This window comes from Oryx dammah, unplaced genomic scaffold, assembly GCF_014754425.2.
Source record: "Oryx dammah isolate SB20612 unplaced genomic scaffold, SCBI_Odam_1.1 HiC_scaffold_28, whole genome shotgun sequence".
Classification (NCBI taxonomy): Eukaryota; Metazoa; Chordata; class Mammalia; order Artiodactyla; family Bovidae; genus Oryx; species Oryx dammah.
In genome coordinates, this window is record NW_024070212.1 from 28,880,288 (window position 1) to 28,908,223 (window position 27,936).

Sequence of the window (27,936 nt, forward strand, 5' to 3'; positions counted from 1 at the left end):
CGAAGTGGTAGTCGGCTGGTGAGAGGTCAAATGAGTAGGATGGATGAGGCAAAACTTCATAGCCCAACTCATTCAACTTTTGAAGCACTGGTTGTGCAACTTGCAGCTGGGTGTTGTCGCAGAGAACTGGGCCTTTTCTGTTGACCAGTGCCAGTTCCAGGCACTGCAGATTTCAGTGCATCTCATCGATCTGCTGAGCATACTTCTCAGATGTAAAGATTCTGCTGGGATTCAGAAAGCTGTAGTGGATCAGACTGGCACCAGTGACAATGACCTTTTTTTGGTACAAGTTTGGCTAAGTGCTTTGGAGTTTCTTCTCATGCCACAATCCGATCAAGAAATGGTGCGTTGTTGTTGTGTAGAATAAGATGACACTTCAAAATGACAACTTTTTCAATTTGCAGTCAGCTCATGAGGCACCCACTTACTGAGCTTTTTCACCTTTCCAATTTGCTTCAAATGCTGAATGACTGTAGAATGGTTGATGCTGAGTTCTTCAACAACTTCTCATGTAGTTTTAAGACAGTCAGCTTCAATGATCCTCTCAATTGGTCACTGTCAACTTCAGACAGCTGGCCACTATGCTCCTCATCTTCAAGGCTCTCATCTCCTTTGCAAAACTTCTTGAACCACTACTGCAACGTATGTTTGTTAGGGAGTTCCTGAGCCACAGGCATTGTTGATGTCGCAAGCGTCTCCACTGCTTTACAACCCATTTTGAAGTCAAATAAGAAAACTACTCAAATTTGCTTTTTGTCTAACATCATTTTCCTAGTCTAAAATAAATATAAACAGTAAATACAAGCCATTAGTAGAAAAAAGAAAAAGCGAGAAATGTGTATTAAAATTATATATAATATAACCACATTTATTTAAGAATGTATTCCAGTATCAAATGGCAAAGCTCAATAATGAAAAATTGGAATTACTTTTGCACCAACCTAATAATTATTAAGTTACTGTAAAGATTTTGGGAAGTGAACAGATATGCATTAAGTTCAATATAAGTTATCTTGTCACAATATTGGCAGAGAAGGCAGGTCTAATCAAAGCCAAGCATCAGCTGGTTTCTCATTATTAACATAATCCATCATTCCTTAATACTCACGTAGCTTAACCTGGCACCAAGTCTAGTATCTCCTCAAATATGCCTAATTATGCTCAGGGTTGGCTATGCTTTTCAGGCTGCAATCTGCCAAGATTTTGATTATATAAGTAGGATGTCAGAGTGATTTTGAAAAGGAAATACAAAAAATAAAAACATATAAGAGAAATCCAAAGTTAAGAGGCATTTAGCAACAAATTTATTTACACCACACTTCATTAATGTTGCACTGTTTATGGTTTAACTTTTTAACTATCCATCACTACTAGTAATTCTGATAGTTATTCCAGTATTTAAGTTTATTACAAACAACATAGTTACAGTCTCTTTTCGGGGAAAAGTTGGGGAACAACAAGAGAAGCAGAGGAAAAGAAGACACACACTTAAAAAAAGGTTTACAGCAAAGTAAAAAAAGCTTGCATTAAATATTCTGGTTTTTATTCCAAATATGAAATGAATAATTTGGATGGAATCTAATTACTTAAATTGCTTTTGTTTTTTTATTTGTACCAGCGGAACATCTTAACATTTCTGATGACTGGAATAATACAGAATAAACAAGCTGTGTCATTTAGTTTGGCATAAAAAAGAAAATAAAACATACAAATGCATTCAGTTTTTTTTTTTTAACATTTTTGCTAATCATTTAATATGATTTGTTTCCTCTACTGCTTAAATGCCAGTTCTCCATTACGATTAGAGTCTTTAATAAAGAAAGTATACTACATAAAATGTCATGAACCTAAGATGAGAGAAATGTATTTTCTAGCATGAGAAAGCCAAATGATTATCTTAATGTACAAGTAATTCTTTGATTATTCATGCACTGATTATATTATGTTGTATATAAGGAAATGCAAAATACTTTTAATATAATGAAACATAATTAGGACAACAATCTCTATAAAAGTTTCTTCCAAAGCATAAAGGATTTTTAAAGAATTAAGTAAAGCACAGATCTTTCAATTAACATTCAGTAAGCAACAACCATTTCTGGTTCAGCGGTTCTTCACCACCACTATACATCAGCATTACCAGGGAATATCTAAAACACTGATGCAGGGGTCTCCTTCAGACCAATCAAAGCAGAATCACTGGGGTATGAGACCCAACCACTGGTATTGTGCTAAGGTTCTCCAAGGAGTAGTCTAACCTGCAGCCAGGGCTGAGAACCACTGTGCTTCTCCAGAAATCTAATACCCAAAAGGATGCTCTGCTAAGATTCTTTCTTTTCCTTTCCTCGCCTTACAATAAACCTGTCAACAAATATTTGACACCTACCATATGCCAGGCACTGCACTAAGCAGCACAGAATAAAACAGGCATTAAAGGAGTTATACAATCCCTCTTGGAGTTTACAGGATCACTTTAATATAAAGTCTCACTGACACCAAAATGTCACTAAACAGTATTCATTATCAAGATGAAATTCCTATAAATCCCTATTTGTACCACAGGAAGGTAGGATAGAAAGGGTAGAAAAAGGGATAGATGCTTTTCTAATTAATTCACCTCTGTTTTGCTTATTTCTTTTAATAAGAATATACGCCCTTTTATAATTTATGCATGTTTTCTAAAATTAGATTTTAAAAGTGAGGTCTTAGATAAACACAGCAAGACATACTAGTAGATTGTTGAATAGCTCCTTGGATATCTCACTAGAGAAGAGAGTCAGGAAATAGGTTTAGGTAGGGGAGTCTATGGGATTCCCAGATAGTGGTAGAGGTAAAGAACCTGTCTGACAATGCAGGAGACATAAGTGGGTTCGATCCCTGGGTTGGGAAGCTCCCCTAGAGGAGGGCGTGGCAACCCACTCCAGTATTCTTGCCTGGAGAATTCCATGAACAGAGGAGTTTGGCGGGCTACAGTTCAAAGGGTTACAGCAAGTTGGACACAATCAAAGAAACTTCGCACGTGGGGGAGTCTAGCAAGGTAAAATGACCCTAGGTTTCCTTACCACTGTTCAGCAGTAGCCTTGTCTGTCTTCATCTCTTAACTACTGTTTCCTTGCCCAGCAAGATCTTGTCAAAAAGACCAAAGGTCAAAGATAAAACTCCTCAAAGATATACTGAGCACACTACTCTCCTCTTTTCAAGTGGTTCTAACACCTAAAAGTAAGTGCCATTCAGGACAAGGGAAGCAGTGGAGGCAAAGTTAATATTAAGAGAATCAAATTATACAAAGAAAAGCAATTAAACCAATATGATTTTCCCCTACCAAATTAACAAAAAAATAATTTAGATGATGATAATCAATGCCAGGGAAATTGTGATAAGAAAGGCACTCAGTGTCAAAATGAGTTTATATGGTAAATCAAAACAGCAAGGAGGGAGAGGAAAGTCTTCTTAAGTGAACAATACAAAGAAATAGAAAAAAACAATTAGATCTACTAAAGATCTCTTTAAGAAAACTGGAGATACCAAGGGAACATTTCATGCAAACACAGGCACAATAAAGGACAGAAATGGCAAGGACCTAACAGAAGCTAAAACGATTAAGAGGTGGCAAGAACACACAAAAGAACTATACAAAGGTCTTAATGACCCAGATAATGTGTTCCCTCACCTAGAGCCAGACATCCTGGAATGCAAAGTCAAATGGACCTTAGAAAGCATTACCACAAACAAAGCTAGTGGAGGTCTTGGAATTCCAGATGAGCTATTTAAAACCCTAAAAGATGATGCTGTTAAAGTGCTGCACTCAATATGCCAGCAAATTTGGAAAACTAAGCAGTGGCCATAGGGCTGGAAAAGGTCTGTTATCATTCCAATTCCAAAGAAAGGTAATGTCAAAGAATGTTCAAACTACTCTACAATTATGCTCATTTCACATGCAACCAAGGTAAAGTTCAAAATCCTTCAAGTTAGGCTTTAATATGTGAATCAAGAACTTCTGGATGTAGAAGCTAGATTTAGAAAAAGCAAAGGAACCAGAGATCAAATTGCAACCATTCTTTGGATGACAGAAAAAGCAAGGGAATTCCAAAAAAACATCTACTTCTGCTTTATTGACTATACCAAAGGCTTTCCCTGTGTGGATCACAACAACTGTGGAAATTCTTAAAGGGATGGGAATACCAGACCACCTCACCTGCCTTCTGAGAAATCTGTATGCAGGACAAGAAACAACACTAAGAACTGGACATGGAACAATAAACTGGTTCAAAGTTGGGAAAGGAGTACATCAAGGCTGTATATTGTCACCCTCCTTATTTAACTTATATGCAGAGTACATCATGTGAAATGCCAGGCTGGATGAAGAACAAGCTGGAATCAAGATTGCCAGGAGAAATATCAATAACCTCAGACATGAAGATGTCACCACCCTAATGGCAGAAAGTAAAGAGGGCCTCTTCATGAAGATGAAAAGGAGAGTGAAAAAGCTGGCTTTAAAACTCAACATTCAAAAATCTAAAATCAGGGAGTACTGCACTCCCTGGGGTCACAGAGTCAGACACGACTGAGTGACTGAACGAAAGAATGTATATGAAATCCAATTAATCTAGTCCAGCAGTGGTTCCCAACTACACGATGAAGTTTCCACCAGTCAACAAGAAATGAAAATAAAGTCAAGGTTACAGGTTTTGCATAAAGCTAAATATACTTAATCTACAGAATTGCCCTTAACTCTAAAATCATGTATTTCCTAATTTTTTGATGCTATCATGACCACCAGTCCAGTTCAGTTGCTCAGCTGTTTCCGACTCTTTGCAACCCCATGAACTGCAGCACACCAGGCCTCCCTATTCATCACCAACTCCTGGAGCTTACTCAAACTCATGCCCATCAAGTCGGTAATGCCATCCAACATTCTTATCATCTGTTGTCCCCTTGTCCTCCTGCCTTCAATATTTCCCAGCATCAGGGTCTTTTCAAATGAGTTAGTTCTTCCCATCAGGTGGCCAAAGTATTGGAATTTCAGCTTCAGCATCAGTCCTTCCAGTGAATATTCAGGACTTATTTCCTTTAGGATTGATTGGTTGGATCTCCTTGCTGACTAAGGGACTCTCAAGAGTCTTCTCCAACACCACAGTTCAAAAGCATCAATTCTTCAGCACTCAGCTTTATAGTCCAACTCTCATATCCGTACATGACTACTGGAAAAACCATAGCTTTGACTAGATGGATCTTTGTTGGCAAAGTAATGCCTCTGCTTTTTAATATGCTGTCTAGGTTGGTCATAACTTTTCTTCCAAGGAGTAAGCGTCTTTTAATTTCATGGCTGCAATCACCATCTGCAGTGATTCTGGAGCCCCCAAAAATAAAGTCTGATGCTGTTTCCACTGTTTCCCCATCTATTTGCCATGATGTGATGGGACCAGATGCCATGATCTTAGTTTTCTGAATGCTGAGTTTTAAACCAACTTTTTCACTCTCCTCTTTCACTTTCATCAAGAGGCTCTTTAGTTCTTCTTTGCTTTCTGCCATAAGGGTGGTGTCATCTGCATATCTGAGGATATTGCTATTTCTCCCAGCAATCTTATTTCCAGCTTGTGCTTCATCCAGCCTGGCACTTCGCATGATGTATTCTGCATATAAGTTAAATAAGCAGGGTGACAATATATATAGTCATGATGTACTCCTTTCCTGATTTGGAACCAGTCTGTTGTTCCATGTACAGTTCTAACTGCTGCTGCTTGACCTGCATACAGATTTCTCAGGAGGCAGGTCAGGTGATCTGGTACTCCCATCTCTTTAAGAATTTTCCACAGTTGTTGTGATCCACACAGTGAAAGGCAGATGTTTTTCTGGAACTCTCTTGCTTTTTAGATGACCCAACAGATGTTGGCAATTTGATCTCTGGTTCCTCTGCCTTTTCTCAATCCAGCTTGAACATCTGGAAGTTCATGGTTCACGTTCTGTTGAAGCCTGGCTTGCAGAATTTTGAGCATGACTTTGCTAGCATGTGAAATAAGTGCAATTGTGCAGTAGTTTGGACGTTCTTTGGCATTGCCTTTCTTTGGGATTGCAATGAAAACTGACCTTTTCCAGTCCTGTGGCCACTGCTGCATCTTTCAAATTTTCTGGCATACTGAGTGCAGCACTTTCACAGCATCATCTTTCAGGATTTGAAATAGCACAACTGGAATTCCATCACCTCCACTAGCTTTGTTTGTAGTGACTCTTCCTAAGGCCCACTTGACTCTGCATTCCAGGATGTCTGGCTCTAGGTGAGTGATCACACCATCGTGGTTATCTGAGGCATGAAGATCTTTTTTGTATAGCTCTTCTGTGCATTCTTGCCACCTCTTCTGCTTCTTTAGGTCCATACCATCTTGTGGCATAAGATGGCAGAGTAGAAGGATCTGTGCTCATCTTCTGCAAGAACTCCAAAACTACAACTCACTACTAAACAACCATCGAGTGGAGAATGCTGCTGCTGCTGCTAAGTCGCTTCAGTCGTGTCCGACTCTGTGCGACCCCAGAGACAGCAACCCGCTAGGCTCCTCTGTCCCTGGGATTCTCCAGGCAAGAATACTGGAGTGGGTTGCCATTTTCTTCTCCAATTCATGAAAGTGAAAAGTGAAAGTGAAGTCGCTCAGCCGTGTCCGACTCTTCAACCCCATGGACTGCAGCCCACCAGGCTCCTCCATCCATGGGATTTTCCAGGCAAGAGTACTGGAGTGGAGTGCCATTGCCTTTTCCGCAGCAAGACAGTAGGAGGGGTGAAATCACATTTAGAATCAAATCCCATACCCGCCAGAGACACTCAAAGAGCTCAAACAAACCCTGGGCACACCAGGACCCAGAGATCCCACAGAGACTGAGCCAGCACTGTGCTTGAGTGTCTCCTGCGAAGGTACGGGTCAGCAGCAGCCTGCCATGGGGCAGGGGCTCTGGGTGCAGCAGACCTGGGTATGGCATAAGCCCTCTTGGAGGAGGGCACCATTAACCCCATCATAGAGCCGCCAGAACTTACACAGGACTGGGGAAACAGGCTCTTGGAGGACATAAACAGAACTTTGGGTGTGCCAGGACCCAGGAGAAAGGAGCAGTGATCCCATAAGAGACTGACCCAGACTTGTCCAGGAGTCTCCTGTGGAGGCATGGGTTGACAGTGGCCTGCTGCGGGGTCCGGGGCACTGAGTGCTGCAGTGCATGCATGGGACTTTTTAAAGGTCACCATTATCTTCATCTCCACCACAGTTTGGCATCAGGTCAAACAACAGGGAGGGAACATAGCCCCGCCCTTCAAAAGAAAATTGGATTAAACATTTACTGAGCATATCCTTGCCCATCAAAACAAGACCCAGTTTCCCTGTCAGTCACTCTCATCAGGAAGCTTCCATAAGCCTCTTAACCTTATCCATCAGAGGGCAGACAGAATGAAAACCATAATCACAGAAAACTAACCAAACTGATCACATGGACCACAGCCTTGTCTAACTCAATGAAACTATGAGCCATGCCATGTAGGGTCACCCAAGATGGATGGGACATGGTGGAGAGTTCTGACAAAATGTGGTCCACTGGAGAAGGGAATGGCAAACCACTTTAGTATTCTTGCCTTCAGAACCCCGTGAACAGCATGAAAAGGCAAAAAGAAAGGACCCTGAAAGATGAACTCCCCATGTCAGTAGGTGTCCAAAATGCTACTGGAGGTCAGTGGAGAAGTAATTCCAGAAAGAATGAAGAGACTGAGCCAAAGCAAAAACAACACCCAGTTGTGGATATGACTGGTGATGGACATAAAGTCCAATGCTGTAAAGAGCAATACTGCATAGGAATCTGGAATGTTAGGTCCGTGGATCAAGGCAAGTTCAAGTGGTCAAACAGGAGATGGCAAGAGCGAACATCAACATTTAGTAATCAGTGAACTAAAATGGACTGGCATGGGTGAATTTAACTCAGATGACCATTATATCTACTACTGTGACCAAGAATTCCTTTGAAGAAATGGAGTAATCATCATAGTAAACAAGAGTCCAAAATGCAGTACTTGGATGCAATCTCAAAAATGACAGAATGATCTCTGTTCATTTCCAAGGCAAACCATTCAATATCACAGTAATCATGACCACAGACACAAATAAATGTTGCAGAAGAGGGGTTCTAATGCCCTTACTTGAAACAAATAAAAAATTGACTAACACACCTGGTCCTTCAATTTTGTGTATGGGGGGTGGTAGAGGTGTAAAATCAGAACAATGTGATACAGCCCTCGGCACTCATGAAGAATCCAGTCAGTTTTTAAATAAACAAATAAAATTTAGAAGTTTCTGACATACAGACGCAAAGACAGTATCTAGGGAATTCTCTGGCAGTCCAGTGATTAGGACTCGGTGTTTTTACTGAGGGGCCTGGCTTCTATCCCTGGTCAGGGAACTAAGATCCTACAAACCAAGTAACATGACCAAAAAAAACCCAGAACCTGTAACTGGTACAACCACTATGGAAAAAAGCATGGAGAGTCCTTAAAAAACTGAAACTAGAACTATCATATGATCCAGCAATCCCACTCCTGGGCATATATCCAGAGGAAACCACAGTTTGAAAAGATACATGCATCCCAATGTTCACTGCAGCACTATTTACAACAACCAAGACACAAAAGCAACTTTAATGTCCACTGACAGAGGCATGGATAAAGACAATGTAGTACATATACCCAGTGGAATATTATTCAGTCAAAAAAAGGAATTAAATAATGCCATTTTCAGCACCATGGATGGACCTAGAGATCATCATACTAAGTGAAGTATTTATCATACTGAATCAGATAGAGAACGGCAAATATCACATACTGCTTATATGTGGAATCTAAAAAAAGAAAGTACAAATGAACTTATTTACAAAACAGAAAGAATCACAGACTTTGAAAACAAAACTTATGGGAGGGAAGGATAAATTAGGAGTTTGGGATTAGCAAATATACACTATATATAAAATAATCAAAAAGGACCTACTGTACAGCACAGGGAACTCTACTCAATATTCTGTAATAATCTACATGATAAAAGAACCTGAAAAAGAATAGATATATGTATATATATATAATGAATCCTTTTGCTGTGCACTTGAAACACAACACTGTAAATCAACTATAAAATAAAAAATTTTTATAGACAGTACCTAATAATAAAGTTTCTGTCCAGGAAAAAAAATTTTATCTTTACTCACCCACACAATGCTCCTAACACCAGATATTTTGGGGTTTCCCCCCGACACGAACCAATTCTCCAAAACCCAATGGATATCCTGCAATTAAATTCTGACACTAACTAGAGTGAGTGCAGACCCCATAAGTTAAGGGTTTAGTCCCACAAGACTGCCCCCATCCCCACTTCAGACACCAATCACAAACAGAAGGTCCCCATGTTACCCACAACTTCTGTCTGACTTGGCTACAAACTGGAGGTTTCCATGACCCCCTCCTTGGATTCAAACACCTGCTAGAACAGTTCACAGAACTAAGGAAAACACTTATGTTTACTAGTTTACTATAAAATAAGAAAATATGATAAAAGACTCAGATAAACAGCCAGATGAAGACACACACGGGGAGATCCAGCAGGGTCCAGTGCAGGAGCTTCAGGCCCCGTGGAGTTGGGATGAACCACCCTCCCAGCATACCTACCAGCAGGTGTGTTCATCAACTCAGAAGCTCTCTCAGCTCCATACTTTCAGGATTTTTATGGAGGATTCACCACACAGGCATGATCAAGTACTACCTCCATCTCCACCCCCTCTCCTCCTTCAAGAGGACGGAGGGGGGCGGAGGAATACAGCTGAAAAGTTCCAAGCTTCTAACCACAGCTTGGTCTTTCTGCTGACCAGCCCCCATCCTGAAGCTATCTGGGGCCTACCAACAGTCACCTCATTAGGTCAAAAGACACTCCTGTCACCCAGGAAATCCCAAGAGATGTAGGAGCTCTGTGTCAGGAATCAGGGTCAAAGAACAAATATTAGACCAGTAGGCATTCCAAATACTCTTTTCACTTTGGAAATCACAGGGGTTTCATCTCTGTGCCAGGAACCAGGGGCAGAGATCAATTCACATATTTTCTGTATTTCACAGCCCACACTCTTGGTCTCTGGCCAATCCCCTTTACAGCAAAATGACACACAACTCAAAAAAGACACTGGCACATTGTTAGAATCCCAGTCAGTCAGTAATAACTGGATCATCTGTCATCACATGATATGAAAAACAAATTTCCAGGCAAGGCCACTTGGGTTTGCAGGCTTCCAGTTAATCTTGTCAGGTTCCAAATGCAAGTATGGTCTAGGCAAACATACAATTTCATTCCTTTAGTTGTCTGGTGTAACTGAACTAAGATATGACATCATCTACTACTATGAGCCCTTCTGAGGTGTTAATATTGGATTTCTCTCACTGTAACAACCCATTTATTTCCTTATCTTCAGCTCTTCCAACCCAAACTCTTCCAACTTTAGAAGGAACATCAGGTTCAGCCACTGTGCTGATCTAGATAGCAAACAGTAATACTAGTTTAGCAAGTTCCTCCCCTTCAACCCACTCATTCATTTAGGGTAAGGCTACACAGGTACAGAACTACGGGGCTATTTCTACCACCAGGCAATACAGAGACCTTCACTGTTGACCTCAATTTCGCGAGATGGAATGAAAGCATAACACACCCCACTTAGGAACCTTGACCCCAAATTTTAAATTAGAGTTAGTTTCTTCCTTAAGAATCATCCATTTCCAGCACTTATATCTGCAGCCCTGGTCCTGGTAATCACTGCATCAAGCAGGTGAAAAAAGCTGATATGATATGGAGAAGAAAAAAAAAGTACAGTTATTACACCAGCACTCTTCTCCCTTGGTAAGAATTGCATAGTCATTCCATACCCTCTTCCCTAGACTCACTGAAAGAGAACTCTACAGAGTACAGCCACTCCTTTAACCACACGCCATGCTGCGAGTACATTTTGACGGCGTATAATAAGCCAGCCCTTCATGTCTTCATCTCCCCCCATCTTAAATGACCAACGTTTTAACTGCCCATTCCAGTTCTCCATCAAACTAGCACCCTGAGGAGGATCTCTCTGCCCACTGTTGGGACATTATGGACTATAAGGTATATTCTTTGGTCTGAAGAGATGATGGTCAACCATCCAAACTGGTACAATTATCTTCTCTTCTGGTTAATGGCAACCCACTCCAGTATTCTTGCCTGGAGAATCCCATGAACGGAGGAGCCTGGTGGGCTACTGTCCACGGGGTTGCAGAGTCGGACACGACTGAGCAACTTAATTTTCACTTTCTGGTTCTTTTAAAGCACCCTTGAACATTGGCATCTACCATCAAGTAAACAAAGCCTGGTCCAGAGCCAGTGTCTACTCTATCAGGACTCATTTGTAGCCCCTCAGGCCTATCAGCACCAGGCTCACTTACCAGCTATGTTCAAGCCTTTCCACCAGAGCAATCTGACATAACCATCTGCTGTCTCTGTCTCTTTCGCTTGAAGACAGAACATTATTCTGTCAATGATTACCATCATTTTGTGCCTCAGGGGTACGAGAGAATTGTCTATAGATTCAGACTATCTCTGCACTCCTGCAGTATCCCCATATCCACTCATCCAGGGACCCAGGTGGCACCTCAAGAAAGCACATAGGTATATTTGCTTATTGATCCTATTCACCTCTGAACCTAAAAGGGGCTTCTCCTGGTGGGCATCAAGAAAGTCCTACTTAATGCACCCTTCAAATTTCCACAGTAATTCCCACAGAGTTCTGCCCCTTAAGGGCATCCCTTACATAGGCCAGGTTTTCACTGCTCTTCTGCCTGACCATATGGCCTGGCCACAAGCCACTGCCCATGAGTCACACTCAAACACAGGGTTTTTACCACTGTTCAATTCTTACTCTAGGAAAGAAGATGACTCTAGGAAAACAGCATGCAACTCAACCCATTCAGCTAATGTCCTTACCTTCTTCAATCAGTGGTGGCCTTCCAAATAGGATGCTGTCCATTCACCTTGCAACTGTCATTCAAAAACTAAGCAACTCTTTGTTGGTCAGTTATAGGACACTGCTAGGTGACAAGAGAACCCAGCAGCTCCTCACACAGTTCCAGAGCCAGTCCTAGGGGAAAAGAGGCTCCCTACTCTTTAGGATCGCCTCCTCACATTCCCCCGGCAGTATGATCCTGTGTAAGCCATTTCCACTTTATTGCTCTTCTGGGCACTGCCCTCCCCTGGAGTGTTTATCAGACATTATGCAAGACATCATGACTATTTCATATTTCAAGATTACTTTATGAGTTTTAGTCATAGTGGCAGTTTCAATTAATGTGCAATAGCAAGCCAAGGTCCATCTCATTGGCTCCCACTTAGCAGGTCCAATTAATATTGCTTGAAGGGTAGATTTACATGCCTTCTGTTTTATGATACTATGTGGTAGAAGAAACATTCCCTGATCAGATACAATGTCCATCCTCATTATATAATCAGGTAAAAGTCTGATCAAACATACCATTCTCCTACAAACTTTCACCTTACATTCTTAACTGTAGCCTCCACTAGGGCTGATATTAACAGGTTTTCATTTTATAATACTAAGTAAGGGAAGCAATCCCCATCCAGATGTAACACCCATTCCCATAAAATATTCAGATAAAGGAGATACAGCTTTTTTACATAAAGCCTGTTTAAACATTCCTACTTTCATAATCCTATCAACCCTTATGTTTTTATGTTCTCAGCTGCATCAGGTTTCACAAATGGTTTTGGAACCACAGGACAAGATAGTCTCCTATCAAAAACTCCTGGGAAATTCTCTGCCTTCTGACCATTATCCACTCTACTGCAAAAGGTTTCAGGGTACTCCCACCATAGGCTGAGCCAAGGGAACCTGGTCCTCTTTGTCAATTTTTTTTTTCTTTTCATCCATGCCGCAAGGCATGCGGGATACTAGTTCCCCGACCAGGGTGCAAACCTACACTCCCGGCAGTGGAAGTGGGAAGTGTGGCATCCCAACCACCGGACTGCCAGAGAAGTCCCCCTTAGGGTCAATTTTTATCCCATTTAATCTGCCTAACCAATGACTCAAGCATTTGCTGGTCACGTTTCTCACTGCAATCTCAGTCTTTGCACTTTTAGACTTCTTCAAACTAAACAGAGCGGATTCAAGGCCCTTTACTCTTCCGGGATCAGGAAGAGGTCCCTTCAGCCTGCCCAGCCTTGGATAGTGCAGGATCAAAGCCTTTGTTTTAACCCCACTAAAGTCCATTTTATTCATCCCATTTCTTAAAAGTCATCTTAAAGCCTTCCATTCTCCATTCTGCTTTCCATGGGTTGCATCCCATGATTGTTCCCTATTTCCTTTGTTTTGCTAAAAGTATTTGCTTTATTCCCTACATTTCTAAAACCTGTTTAAAAATGTTCGCCTTGCTAAAATCAGTTCCTTGACTCTCTCCTTTGCCTTTCCTCATTATTACTAACCTAATGTTTTTATTGGCATCTATGTAAGATCCCTTGTAGCTCAGTTGGTATAGAATCTGCCTCCAGTGCAGGAGACCTGGGTTCAATCCATGGGTTGGGAAGATCCCCTGGAGAAGGAAATGGCGACCCACTCCAGTATCGTTGCCTGGAAAATCTCATGGACAGAGGAGCCTGATGGGCTGCAGTCCATGGGGTCGCAAAGAGTCAGGCACGACTGGGCAACTAACACTCACTCACTTATGTAAGATCCAAAGGGCAAGCTGAAGCAGCAAATGCAAAAGGCTTCCACATCTGTCCCTTGGCTTTGCATCAGTAAGGTTATATGGGGTGCCCATATAAGAGCTCCCCCTCAACCACAGCATTTACCAGGGACTGGGTAACAAACATATTCAGCAGGTGACTATCTCAAATATCAGAAAGATAAACCCGCATGGCTTATATATGAAACACACTGTTTGCTTTCACTTGATATTTATTGGAGAAGGTGGGCAGTCCTCTTTTTCAGGCATAAAGAGACCTTACAGTGGCTTCTGTCCATTAGGGTGGCTGTTCCCTCAGGAATAAACTGCTTTGTGTCTGAATCACATATGGCCATCAGTGATTGTTTCATGGTAAGCTGTGGGTCCTTCATCAACTCAAACGTGCTTTTTCCCATTGTAGCATCTAAAACCAGATACTGCGCCTAAATTAATTACTCCACAATCCATTATAATAAAGGTTCTTCAGGGTATTCCTTGGTCTTCAGTAAGCTGGTATTACTGATCCACAAAAGCAAATGTCTTCTTCACACTATACTCCCTGATTTTAGTAGTTTCTTGATTTTCCTCTCCTCCCACCCTGACTACATTCTTGGTGACCAGAGGTCTAAGAGGTACTTTCTGCTGTCCTTGCATAATTTTTTCCTTGGTGGGCAGCTTTGTGCCAATGACCAAAACTCTGACTTAGTGAAATCTGACCTTGGTCCAACATCACGGTCTGACTCAGGACTCGCTTTTGATTTCAATTTTAGCTCTTACTCATTATATTACAAGGAGAAGGCAATGGCGACCCACTCCAGTACTCTTGCCTGGAAAATCCCATGGACAGAGGAGCCTGGCAGGCTGCAGTCCATGGGGTCTCAAAGAGTCGGACACGATTGAATGACTTCACTTTCACACACTGGAGAAAGTGAAAGTGAAATCGCTCAGTCGAGTCCGACTGTTTGCGACCCCATGGACTGTAGCCTATCAGACTCTTCCATCCATGGGATTTTCCAGGCAAGAGTGCTGGAGTTGATTGCCATTTCCTTCTCCAGGGGATCCTCCCAACCCAGGAATCGAACCCGGGTCTCCCACATTACAGGCAGACGCTTTACCATCTGAGCCACCAGGGAAGCCCACTGCTTCACCTCATTGGAGAAGGAAATGGCAACCCACTCCAGTGTTCTTGCCTGGAGAATCCCAGGGACGGAGGAGCCTTGTAGGCTGCTGTCTGTGGGGTCACACAGAGTCGGACACGACTGAAGCAACTTAGCAGCAGCAGCAGCATTATATTACATTATTTCAATGTCAGCTATTGTAATTTGGTTATCACAATAACCAAGAGATTAAACATTTCACCTTCTTGTTAGTTTCCATGTCCTTATGCATCCAGTAGACCAACATGCTGGGAATTGGATCCATCTCTAAATTCCATTGGTAACTTTCACCGTTAGTAACTGAGAGCAGCAAAGCTGCTGCTCCATACCATGGGTGACCACATGCTCTCCCAGGAATCAAAGGTTCTGCATCCCTGCCTTTTATCCTTTCTCTTCCCAAACCATGTTTCCATGAGCCAGGTCCATTCTAGCAAGTCTCAGTCCTGTGATACCAAATGTCCAGGAAAAACCCCCTGTGCTAAAAGAAAAAATAATCAATGACACTTGTTAAAACCTGGTAAGAAAGACTTTATTCAAGGTGATGCAGGTTATCTCTATGAGTACAGGGGCTAAAATGATGAAATTCTGCTGTGGGGGAAGAAATTGAGCTCAACTCCAAATACTGCATGGGCTAATACAAATTCATAGCCATGAAGCAGAGTGGACAGACAAGGTCAGTGGATGGAAAACCGGAAACAAGGGTAAGGGGAGGTTCTGGCTAAACAGACCTAAGTAGATTCTTGCTGAAGACGATCCATGGTGATCAGACATCACCTGAGAGGTGGTAGAAGATGAGAAACCAAATCACAGGTCAAGGGTGATCAGATATCAGGGGTTTATTGCTAAACTGACTTAGCAGGATTCTTGCTACAACTGTATTTTACAAGGAAGTATACAGATGAGCCTAGTAGAAGGTGGTTCAGGAGTCCGATTAAAATTTAGTCAAAGAATCTTTGTCAGGCCCCTTTCTGTTCAAGGAAAGGAAAAACATAAGTCTATTTTCTCATTCAGTGGTCTTTTGCTCATTAAGGACCAGGGTAAACCTTATGTGGAGACTTGGCTTTAGTGGATATTTGCTCAATGGTGCCAGCAGTCAAGCATTTAATAATGGCAGTTTCTATGAAAATAAAAGAGAAACCAAAATTAATAGCTAGAGACCCAGTTTCTCAACCCAGACACAGCCAGCTGGCATTCTTAGATTTGAGCTTGAAGCATCTTTTAATGGTAGAGTGAGGATGGCAGTGGTCACCTGAAGAAGCGTCCTGGTTTGCAGTTTGAATGTCTCTGGTGATGGCACTAAGTGTTCAGCAGGCACAGAGGTTGCCCATATGCAAGGTGTCATGGTCTTTTCTTTCAAGTTTATACCAAGTCATCCAGCTTCATCTTGCACAGTTTCAGGAAAAGGGATGCCACGTCAGGAGGGTAGGAAAAAAACTGGACACATCAGTTTGGAGCGTCACAGCCAGATATCAGAGGAAACCAGAATTGAGAATGTGGTAAGGACCGGCCAATATGCAAGACAGAACTCACAAGACTGCACTACAGTTTTATAGTGAAATAAAAAACTTTCTCTCTACAATCAACCCTTTACTTCTTGCTTACAAATTCTGATCTCATTAGATTTGTCCTGATTATTTACATAACTGCAGCAGGAATAGTGACTGATCATATAAGTAGGCCATATAAGAAACTTGCTGAAAGAAAACTCAGATTAGGCTTTTAAAAGCCTCTTGAGGCTAGGAAGACAGCTCAGGAAGTAGCCACCAGACTTCATCTCCCACTCCTAAAGATTCAGGTGAATTTTGCTTTTCTGGGGTCCCCAAGATATCCTAAGGGTCCTGAGCCAGCCCAGAAGCAACTTTCCTTACTCATCTATGAGGTTCGGAACCCCATCAGCCAGATACCAGGCCAGTTTTCCCAAGAATACTGGTCCATGAACTCAACCTTGGTAGCTTAAACCAGACTCCATACACAGTTCACTCTTAAATATAACATTTCAACCAAAGCCATGGTAATATATCAATCATTTCCAAGTTGGATCCTGTTACAAGAGCATATTATTGAACTTATTCAAATTACTACATTGTCATGAAAACAAGAATACTAGCTAAAAGTTTCTGAATTCTGGAGGAACGAGGTAGGGAGAAAAAGTAACTGTTTCTTCTTTGTTCACAAAGGTATTACTGTTGTAAGCTATACATAACACAACGGAAAAGAAAAAGGTTATTTAAATTTGAAGAAAAAAACATTGAAGAACCAGCATTGCTTCAAATAAAGAGTGATAAAAAATTATAACCATTCTCATTAGTTTATCAGTCTGATGTAATTAATTCTTATTCGACTTGATCTTGGGTTAACAGTGTTATCAATTCATCAGCTTCATTACTTCTGGAAATTCTGAGTCTTGTGGCATGGCCTTCCTGATGCCATCATGGAGCATTCTTGCCTGTGGCTGACTGTTTGTACTTTCAGAGAAGGAGAGTAAAACAACAACTTGTTCATGAATGAAAAAAGACTTTAAATGGCTATGATTAAAGTTCTGATGAAGAGTTCATTTGATAAGGAAAATTATTTATCTCTGTGGCATACAATACTTCAACCTAATAACCAGACAGCAAGGCTATTTCATATCTCTATGAACTTTGTAACTTTTCTGAAACACCTACATTAGTAACTTATATCCATACATGTATAACCTAAGGTTTGTCCTCATTTATTTACTATGCTTCTCATGTAATTTAAAATATCAAATAAACCTAATTAGTTTAACATATCCTTTTACAAGGTGAGAGACACAACCTTTGAGATCTTCCAGGGACCCTCTGGAAAGTCTCAAAGTTAGTTTGAAATCAAACAGATTCCATTCAGAATTTGATTCTGTGAGGTTAAAAATATCAAAAAGCTTTAAAAATCTGACTAAGATCACAGGTCATTGTGAAACAATACTTAGTTATCCATTTAAACAAAGTGAGAAAAGATTTCAAAGGCAAATACAGAAAGTCACAGTTGCTTAAAAAAAAAAAAAAGCTCTTCTAATAAGAGAAAACTCAATTTTTTAAAGTAATCAAAGATTTGAAAAAGACAACATGAAGTATAGGAAATTATCTTGGTAAGATACAAAATCTTTGTTTCCTAGAAAGATTACTTAGAAGGCAAAGGCACAGGAAGGACTTCCCTGGTGGTCCAATGGTTAGGAATCCACTTACAGGGGACAAGCATTCTATCCCTGGTCCAGGAAGACCCCACATGCCCCTGGGCAACTAAGCCCATGCACCACAACTACTGAGCCGATCTTAAAAGGAGCAGATCAATAATCCAATAAAACTCTGGGATTCTAGTTTTGCATCAGGAATACTTACGTAATTGCTCATTTATCTCTAAGCCAATTTGAACAGACCTAGATTTTATAAATTAATTTGGTAATATCATCTAGAAGTAAAAAAATTCACGTATCTACAACATATATAAGGACCTACATAAACATACACACAGATTCTAAGAGATCTCAGTTTTCACAGGAAAATTTTAGTCATAAGTTAGTAAACACAGAAATATAAACTCACTGGTTTACATAAAATAATAACCTCTTGTATTTTCACTGTATTTTTATGTGAGTTGTGTTTATGGCAAATGGGACAAGTTAAGGTTATCTGTTTACTGATTTTGTACAGACCACCTTCCCTTGCCCTGATATGTAATCATATGGAGACTATGGACCAAATTTTTTAGGTGTTGACTGAGGAGATATCAAGAGACTTATCTGGATGTCTCCAAAACCCATTCAACTGCTGAAAACACCCAGAGTATTTCCAATTAGCCTTTTTCTTTTTCAGTTGTTTTTGGGAGTCCTTAAGTTCCTTTATAGTCTCCAGTGGAGAGCAGGTGGTCCAAAGTTCAAGTGACTATAAAGATGGAGGTGGAAAAAGGTTTGGCAGGGTGGACATGGGGATGAAGGATGAAGGGATTTTGAGGGAGACATATCCCAGGTGGCGCTGGTGGTAAAGAACGGGCCTGCCAACGCAGGAGACATAAGAGACATGACATGGTTTCAATCTCTGGGTGAGAAGAACCTCTGGAGAAGGGAACGGCGACCCACTCTAGCACTCTCGTCTGGAGAACCCCAAGGATAGAGGAGCCTGGCGGGCTACAGTCTCTGGGATTGCACAGAGTCGGACACAACTGAAGTGACTCAGCACGCACACATGTCTCATAGGATTCAAGAGAATTGGAAGGAAGACTGAAGGCGGTGAGAGTAAAGGAGGAGCAGAAGCAAAGAGAAAGGAGAGGGCTTAGAGGAGCAAGTGTAAAAAGATCTCAAGTTTCCCAAAGAAGTCAGTGAAATTCCACATTATCCTCAATAAAAGCATGCCAACTAGAATGGACGCAGACAGAGTCAGCAGGGATTCAAGAAGGGGGTTTGGGCCATCTGCTAAGTTCTCATGGAAGAAGTAGGACCCGAGAGAGAGAGGCCTCACAGACAGCCAGGAGGAAAGATTTCCAGTGTAAGGAGTCAAGAATAATCCCCACTCAGGAAAAACAGAGCCAGGAAGAAGAGATTTCCAGGCCAGTAAGTACGGTTCAAACAAAGAAGCCTAGGACTCTAACTGAGATTTCTTACAAACACAGAACCTGGGACTCTAACCCAGCCTATATTTATCTAGGACTCTATCCCATTTTCTGGAGCACACAGTTGACCTCTGAACAAGATGAAGGTTAGAGGCACCAACCACCTGCAGTTAAAAATCCACAGGTAAGTTGTAATTGCCCTCCAAGCATGAGGTTTCTCTGTATTCAAGGTTCTGCATCTGTGGATTCAACCAACCATGGACCATGTAGTACTGGAGTATTTATTTACAGTTCAGATCCATGTTGTTCAAGGTCAACTGTACTCAGACTCTTAAAAATCTAAATCTGTCCTTACCAGCTTCCACAGATGTTTGTCCGGTGCAATGGTTCAGGAGTCGGACTCACCAATGGATCCCCGATCAACCAGTCAGGAGTGAAGGTAAAGACTTCAAAGGTATGCACTTAGGGTCCTGGGTGAGAGGTCCGGGGGTCCAATGATGAATCTGATCCTATCCCGAGTTGTGGCACCACAAACTGTTAAAAGGAAAAAAATATTCAATGATACTTGTTAAAGCATGGTAAGGAAGACTTTTAGGGATGAGGCTTTCTCCATATAGGAACCACTGCAAAGAAGTTTTGAAGTTTGGAAAAAGAGATTGGGCTTAACTTTGAATACTCCAAGAGAAAACTCACAGCTAAGGAGCAAAGGAGGGTTGGTGAATGGAAAATTACTAAGAGTAAACATCAGGGTAAGGAGGTTTTTAACTAAATACCCAACAGGATTCTTGCTGAAGACAGGCCAGGGTAATCAAATATCACCTGGAGGGTGGTATAGGTGGAGGAATCTGATGAGACACTGAGGATGCGGGAGTCCCACTACACTGACTCAGTCGAGATACTGCTAAAACTACATTTTACAAGAATGTGCAGAAATGGTCCAAGATAAGGTTCAGGAGCCTGACTAAAATTTGATCAAGCAAAAAATTTTTGTCACTGGTTTTTTCCTTTACTCACACATACAGTACTTCTGACACCAGATGTGTGCTTTCCCCCAACAATAACCAATCCTTCACCAGCTGGATATCCTGCAATTCAATTCTGACACTAACTGGCATTACCGCAGACCTCACTACTTCAGGGCTCAGTCCCACAAGACGGCCTCCCACTTCAGACACCAATCACAAGTCCCCACATTGCCTGCAACTTCTGTCAACCTGGTATAAACTGGAGGTTCCCAAGACCCACCTCTCTGGATTCAACCACCTGCTAAAGCAGCTCACAGAACTCAGGAAAACACTTACTTACATTTACTGGTTTACTATTTAATAAAAAATGTGATAAAGGACACAGATAAAGACATACAGAGGGTGAGATCCAGAAGGGTCCAGTGCAGGAGCTTCTGTCTCCATGGAGTTGGGATGCACCACCCTCACAGCATACCACCCAGTAGATGTGTTCACCAACTTAGCAGCTCTCTGAACTCCATACTTTAGGACTTCTATGAAGGCTTCATCACACAGGCATGATCAAATACTACCTCAATCTCTAGCCCCTCTCCTCTTTCAGGAGGATGGGGAGGGGAGATGGGGCTGAAAGTTCCAAGCTTCTAATCACGGCTCAGTCTTTCTGGTGACCAGCCCCCATCCTGAGGCCATGCTGGAGACAACTAAAAGTCACTTCATTTGGTCAAAAGACATTCCTATCACCCAGAAAATCCTAAGAGATGTATGAGCTCTGTGTCAGGAATCAGGGTCAAAGGCCAAATACAAAAATGAAAGGCGCTCCTAGTTCTCCTACCACTTTGGAAAATTACAAGGGTTTCAGGGGCTCTGTGTCAGTAACTGGGGGCGTTTATATTAAGTCAGTAAATCATGTCCAACTCTTCGTGAATCTATAGACTGTAGCCCGCCAGGTCCTCTGTCCATGGGATTTTCGCGGCAAAAATACTGGAGTGGTCCTTCCCAACCCAGGGATCGAACCTGCATCCCCTGCATTGGCAGGTGGATTCTTACCAGTAAGCCACCTGGGAAGCCTGTAACTGGGGACAGATACACATTTTAGAACCCAGGATTAATGAATTTTGTCTACCAACTTTCTGATGACTACAAGTTAGAGCATTTGAGTTTGAATCATTAATCATTTAAAGCACTGCATGTGTTTGAAAGATTCAAAAATACATAAACCCACGTGCACTGGTGGTTTCATAGCTGAAAGCAACTGATTTTTTAAAAAATGTTACTCAGTTTTAACAGCACAATCCCATCTTTTAATATCCTAAGAGTTCTTTTGCTAATGTAAGACTTCCATCCAGTTACATTTCTTCAAGAGAACTGCTCTCCAAGGCATTTCACTTCAACTAAAAATGTCAATTTCACTAGAGGACACTTAAAATTTTTGAATTTTATTTGGCTTTGGGCAATTTGTCTTCATTACACAAAAATCAAACCTCGACACAAAATAAATGTATCCGTCATGAAACTATTTCTAATTATTATCTACCAATGGATGAGCTTGAAAAGTAGGCCACATTTATTTCAATTACAGCTAAATGAAGTTGTGTTGTTTTTAAACCTGCACCAGATTTAGTCTGTCATAATCAGATAGCTGTTTCAAGAATTTCTTACGAAAAGGTACTTGTTGCATTACTAAGATACTATGCTAGATTTAATTCAGACTATGCTGCACATTGATATAAATTTTTACCTTTTATCTGTGTCAACAGAATCAGAATTATAAAACAACAGAAAACACAGTATTACACTGCAGATCTATGACAACATTTGGTTGTTAAAATTAATTTCCTCAAGGAATTTACGAGGTAGCTTTCTTTCCTAACATAACCTATTTACAAATGTATAAATGCTTTAACCACTGCAAAGAGAGCCGTTCTATTTGTATTCCATTTTTTTTATTTTGTTAATTAAAAGAATTTTGTTTTCTGTCAAACAACCAGCAGCCCCTGGAGCTATTTTTAGTCACTCCTCAAGCTATTTTTCATGTGTGTGACAGGACTTTTTTCAGAGATGACTCTATTAGAAGTCTGTCAATTAATAAATACATTGTTCAGTTAGTGGCAGGAAAATAACTGTATATTAGTGGTTAAGAAGCTCCATAATTGCAGCATTTAATACCTACTGTTGTTCCTAATGCCATCAGGCTGACTCAGACTAATGAACTCTCCAGGTGCCACTGTCTAACACAGGCCTGTCAAGATGAGCACTCAGCGGTGGAGTCTCCAGAATTCATCCAACCATTGTACTTGCTTCTTATACATAAACAAAGAGTACTGATTTTTAGGTTATTTGCCACAAGGAAATGCACATCACTTAATTCTGTCAAGGATAAGCCTTCTTCTTTACAATGACTCTTAAAGTAGAACAAAAATGTTATTTATAAAAATGCTTGTTCAAGGTAGTACTGGATGTAGTAACACATGAAGTTTTAACCCAGTTAAATATCAAAAACAGCACAAAACCTGCCAAAACGTGAACGGCAGCCAAAAAAGAGTAGGTAAGTCTCTATGATAAGGATATAAAACCACATACCTGGGGGTCATTCAAGCTGATGCATTGGAAGATGCAGCCCAAAGTGGCCGAGGAGCCCCAACCATTCAGAGTCAATGCCGGTGCCCAGAACCAGTGAGCCCTTAACAACATCCCCGCCCCAACTCCTCCCAGCCCAGGAATCACATACTCCCTGGTCCCAAGAATTTTAACTGTGGTCTTCATACAAGTCTCCAGAACCTTAACACCAGGATTTCAGGCTCCCACCATCCTCCCCAAAAGTTCACAACATCGCAATGGCATTTCCCTTCAGAACTTAGGCTCCCCGGCCGCACCCTCCGGCCAGGTATCTCTTTCCTGCCCCTCTGGGAGCTGGAGCACCCACCCACTCTCCCCGCTTTCCTTTGGTCCCCGCCCAGCAACTCTACTCACAGGCTGACGGCATCGGGGGGCAGCGAGGTCGACAGCGCCCGCCAGCTGGGCGCTGGTAGTTTCCTGCGACTGCAGTCCAGCAGCGGGATGCGGCAGGAACAGGGCACGGGGCAGAGGCCTGCACGGGCGGCTGGCAGCAGCAGCACCACTGCCTGAGCGAGGAAGAGCAGCCGGGAAAGCAATCTTGACCCACACTCCAGCAGCGGCTCCTCCCGAACGCCTTGGGGCGCCGGCGCCATTTTTCCCTACTCCCCACCCCCCCGGCCTGGACCCAGCGGAGAACAGCAGCCAGCTAGGAAAAGCAGCTCGGCGGAGACGTCTGGCGGTGCGCGACCACCCAGAGAAACGGCTGTCGCCTGTACCCTCTAAAGGCAGGCGAGGGGCGGATAAACCACGATAGCGGGGGCGGCGGCCGAGGACACAGAACACAGACCCTGTGGTCAACGCTGCTTCGCCCCGCCCCACGACGCAACGTCTTCACGCACAGGAGCCAACCAATCGGTGCCACAAGACGAGGCGCGTCGGGGCGGGACTCCACGAGGGGAGGTGTCGGAGACAGCGGGCTCCTTAAAGAGGACTTTAAGGTGTCCAGAGCTTAGGCCCCTGGAGTTCCACTGCCGTTTTTCCGCTGGAGGGCGCAGTGGCTCCTTAGGAGGGAGTGAGAGCAGAAGCGCTGAAGTCTGAAGTCTTGATTTGTGATTTATCCGCTATGGGACTAGAAAAGGATCTTTAATCGTCTCTGGGCATCAAGTAAGGGGAATGGCGGAAGAGGCGCCTCCCGAGTGGCAAATACTAAAGGGGTGCGGGAGCTTTCATGAGCCCACTGGACTCCAGAGCCAAGCTTGGGCCTCCTCTGCGAGTCCTGCTCAGCCTATGGCTCCTGCAAATGCAAGGCAACTCCCAGTCTCCTAAAAGGAAGCTCCTTCGGTTGGTGGACTCTTAAGCTCGTCAGAGCAGACAACCTGTTTATTCATCTGTATACCTCCAGCTTCTGTTCTGTCTTGGAGTTCAATAAATGTTGATGGGGCCACACTTGCAAGGCATGTATTTAAGGAAAATACTCCTCTTTCCTCTGATTCGGAGAATGCTGTTGTGTATTTACACTCACTCTCACAGAAGCAAGCAGAACATATAGATAGAGACTGTTGAACTGTCAACAGAGAAAAGGCTTGGGTGTGGAGGAATTTTTTTATTCTAAAGCAGAGGCTGTGGAAAACGTAACAAGAACAGTGAAGTCTGGCCACCTTGTTAGTGTGAATTCATATGACCAAGGCACAGTAAGGCGAAACAACCTGAAATGTGAGACTTTGGAGAAGGGAAAGGTTTATTGCAGGCTCATGCAAAGAGACTGGTGGCTCAGGCACACAAAAAAAATCCCCCAGCTCCTGAAGGGTTTTAGTAAATAAGTAGGTAAGTGTTAGTCGCTCAGTCGTGCCCATCTCTTTGCGACCCCATGGACTGCAGCCCACCAGGATCCTGTGTCCATGACATTTTCCAGGCAAGGATACTGGAGAAGCCATTTCCTTCTCCAGGGGATCTTCCCGACCCAGGGATCGAACCCAGGTCTCCCATACTGCAGGCAGATTCTTTACCGACCGAGCTACAAAATGGCCAAGTGAGGGAAGGGGTCACAGAGTTTGTGATCAACTCAGGCACAGTTCTCTGATTGATTGACAGTGAGGTAACAGGGTGGTGTCACCGGCGTTAACTTTATCACTCCTTCAACTCCAGGAGGCCTGGGGCTATGTGCTCCAGGTCATCAAGTAGTTAATATCTTCCATTTGGTGGTGCCTTTTCACATCTGAGGAGATACCCCACATTTGAGGAGATAACCCAAGTCCAAGGGCAAAGGAGAAGCCCCAGCAAGATGGTAGGAGGGATGAAATCGCGTTTAGAATCAAACCCCATACCCACCAGAGACACTCAGAGGGCTCAAACAAACCTTGGGCACACCAGGACCCAGATAACCCACAGAGATTGAGCCAGAACTATGTTTGAGTGTCTCCTACAAAGGTATCAGTCAGCAGCGGCCTGCTGCAGGGGAGGACCTCTGGGTGCAGCAGATCTGGGTATGGCATAAGCCCTCTTGGAGGAGGTTGCCATTAACCCCACCATAGAGCCGCCAGAGCTTACACAGGACTGGGCACTGGGCACTGGGCACTCTTGGAGGGCACAAACAGAACCTTGTGTGCACTAGAACCCAGGAGAAAGGAGCAGTGACCCCCACAAGAGACTGACCCAGACTTGCCCATGAGTGTCCAGGAGTCTCCAGCAGAGGTGTGGGTTGATGGTGGCCTGCTGCAGGGTTGGGGGCACTGAGTGTAGCAGTGTTGCATGGGACCTTTTGAAAGAGGTTGCCATTATCTTCATTCTCTCCCATAGTTTGGCCTCAGGTCAAATAACAGGGAGGGAACATAGCCCCATCCTTCAACAGAAAATTGGATTAAAGATTTACTGAGAATGGCCCTGCTCATCAGAAAAAAAACCCAGTTTCCCCCTCAATCAGTCTCTCCCATCAGAAAGCTTCCATAAGCCTCTTATCCTTATCCATCAGAGGGCAGACAGAATGAAAACCACAATCACAGAAAACTAACCAAACTGATCACATGGACCATAGCCTTGTCTAACTCAGTGAAACTATGAGCATGCCATGTATAGCCACCCAAGATGGACGGGTCATGGCAGAGAGTTCTGACAAAACGCAGTCCACTGGATAAGGGATTGGCAAACCATTTCAGTATTCTTGCCCTGAGAACCCCATCAACAGTATGAAAAGGCAAAAAGATAGGACCCTGAAAGATGAACTCCCAGATTGATAGATGCCCAATATGCTATGGGAGATCAGTGGAGAAATAACTCCAGAAAGAATTAAAAGACTGAGCCAAAGCAAAAAAAACACCCAGCTGTGGATGTGACTGGTGATGGAAGGAAAGTCCGATGCTATGAAGAACAATTTTGCATAGGAACCTGGAATGTTAGATCCATTAATCAAGGCAAACTGGAAGTGGTCAAACAGGAGATGGCAAAAATGAACATTGGCATTTTAGGAATCAGAGAACCAAAATGGACTGGAATGGGTGAATTTAAATCAGAGGACCACTATATCTACTACTGTGGGCAAGAATCCCTTAGAAGAAATGGAGTAGCCATCAGAGTCAATAAAAGATGCAGTATGGTTGCAATCTTAAAATGCAGTATGGTTGCAATCTTAAAAACGACAGAATGATCTCTGTTCATTTCCAAGGCAAACCATTCAATATCACAATAATCCAAGTCTATGCCCCTACCAGTAATGCTAAAGAAGCTAAAGTTAAATGGTTCTATGAAGACCTACAAAACCTTCTAGAACATAGAAAAGATGTCCTTTTCACTATAGGGGACTGGAATGCAGAAGTAGGAAGTCAAGAAATACCTGGAGTAACAGGCTAATTTGGCCTTGGAGTACAGAATGAAGCAGAGCAAAGTCTAATAGACTTTTGTCAAGAGAACACACTGGTCATAGCAAACACCATCTTCCAACAACACAAGAGAAAACTCTACACATAGGCATCACCAGATGGTCAATACTGAAATCAGATGGATTATATTCTTTGCAGCCAAAGATGGAGAAGCTCTATACAGTCAGCAAAAACAAGACCAGGAGCTGACTGTGGCTCAGATCATGAACTCCTTATTGCCAAATTCAGACTTAATTGAAAAAAGTAGGGAAATCCAATAGACCATTCAGGTATGACCTAAATAAAATCCCTTACAATGGGAGTGACAAACAGATTCAAGGGATTAGATCTGGTAGACAGAGTGCCTAAAGAACTATGGACAGGGGTTTGTGACACTGTACAGGAGACAGGGATCAAGATCATCCCCAAGAAAAAGAAATGCAAAAAGGCAAAATGGTTCTCTGAGGAGGCCTTACAAATAGCTGAGAAAAGAAGAGAAGTGAAAGGCAAGGAGAAAAAGATATACCCATATGAATGCAGAGTTCCAAAGAATAGCAAGGAGAGATAAGAAAGCTTTCCTCAGTGATCAGTGTAAAGAAATAGAAGAAAACAATAGAATGGGAAAGACTAGAGATCTCTTCAAGAAAATTAGAGATACCAAGGGAAGTTTTCATGCAAATATGGGCACAATAAAGGACAGAAATGGTATGGACCTCACAGAAGCAGAAGATATTAAGAAGAGGTGGCAAGAATACACAGAAGAACTATACAAAAAAAATCTTCATGACCCAGATAATCATGATGGTGTGATCACTTACCTAGAGCCAGACACTTTGGAATGTGAAGTCAAGTGGGCCTTAGGAAGCACCACTACGTACAAAGCTGGGGGGGGGGGGGTGATGGAATTCCAGTTGTGCTATTTCAAATCCTAAAAGATGATGCTGTGAAAGTGCTGCACTTAGTATACCAGTAAATTTGGAAAAGTCAGCAGTGGCCACAGGACTGGAAAAGGTCAGTTTTCATTGCAATCCCAAAGAAAGGCAATACCAAAGAATGTTCAAACTACTGCACAATTGCACTCATCT

At 42.4% G+C, this 27,936-nt stretch overlaps 1 protein-coding gene and 1 long non-coding RNA gene across 2 annotated transcripts in view; both read right to left on the minus strand.

Moving 5' to 3' along the window:
- LRIG2 (leucine rich repeats and immunoglobulin like domains 2) overlaps nt 1-24,440 on the minus strand; it is a 62,004-nt gene extending 37,564 nt beyond the window's left edge. Inside the window, exon 1 of the mRNA XM_040231016.1 lies at nt 23,415-24,440. Coding sequence (XP_040086950.1) covers nt 23,415-23,653 — 239 coding nt within the window. The 5' untranslated portion in view covers nt 23,654-24,440. The remainder of the gene's footprint in view (nt 1-23,414) is intronic.
- Nucleotides 15,421-20,927, minus strand: LOC120856068. The gene is made up of 2 exons (XR_005719380.1): nt 19,885-20,927; nt 15,421-16,347 (listed from the first exon to the last, which is right to left on the minus strand). It is a non-coding gene; the product is annotated as an uncharacterized LOC120856068 (long non-coding RNA).
- Nucleotides 24,441-27,936: the final 3,496 nt, after the last annotated feature.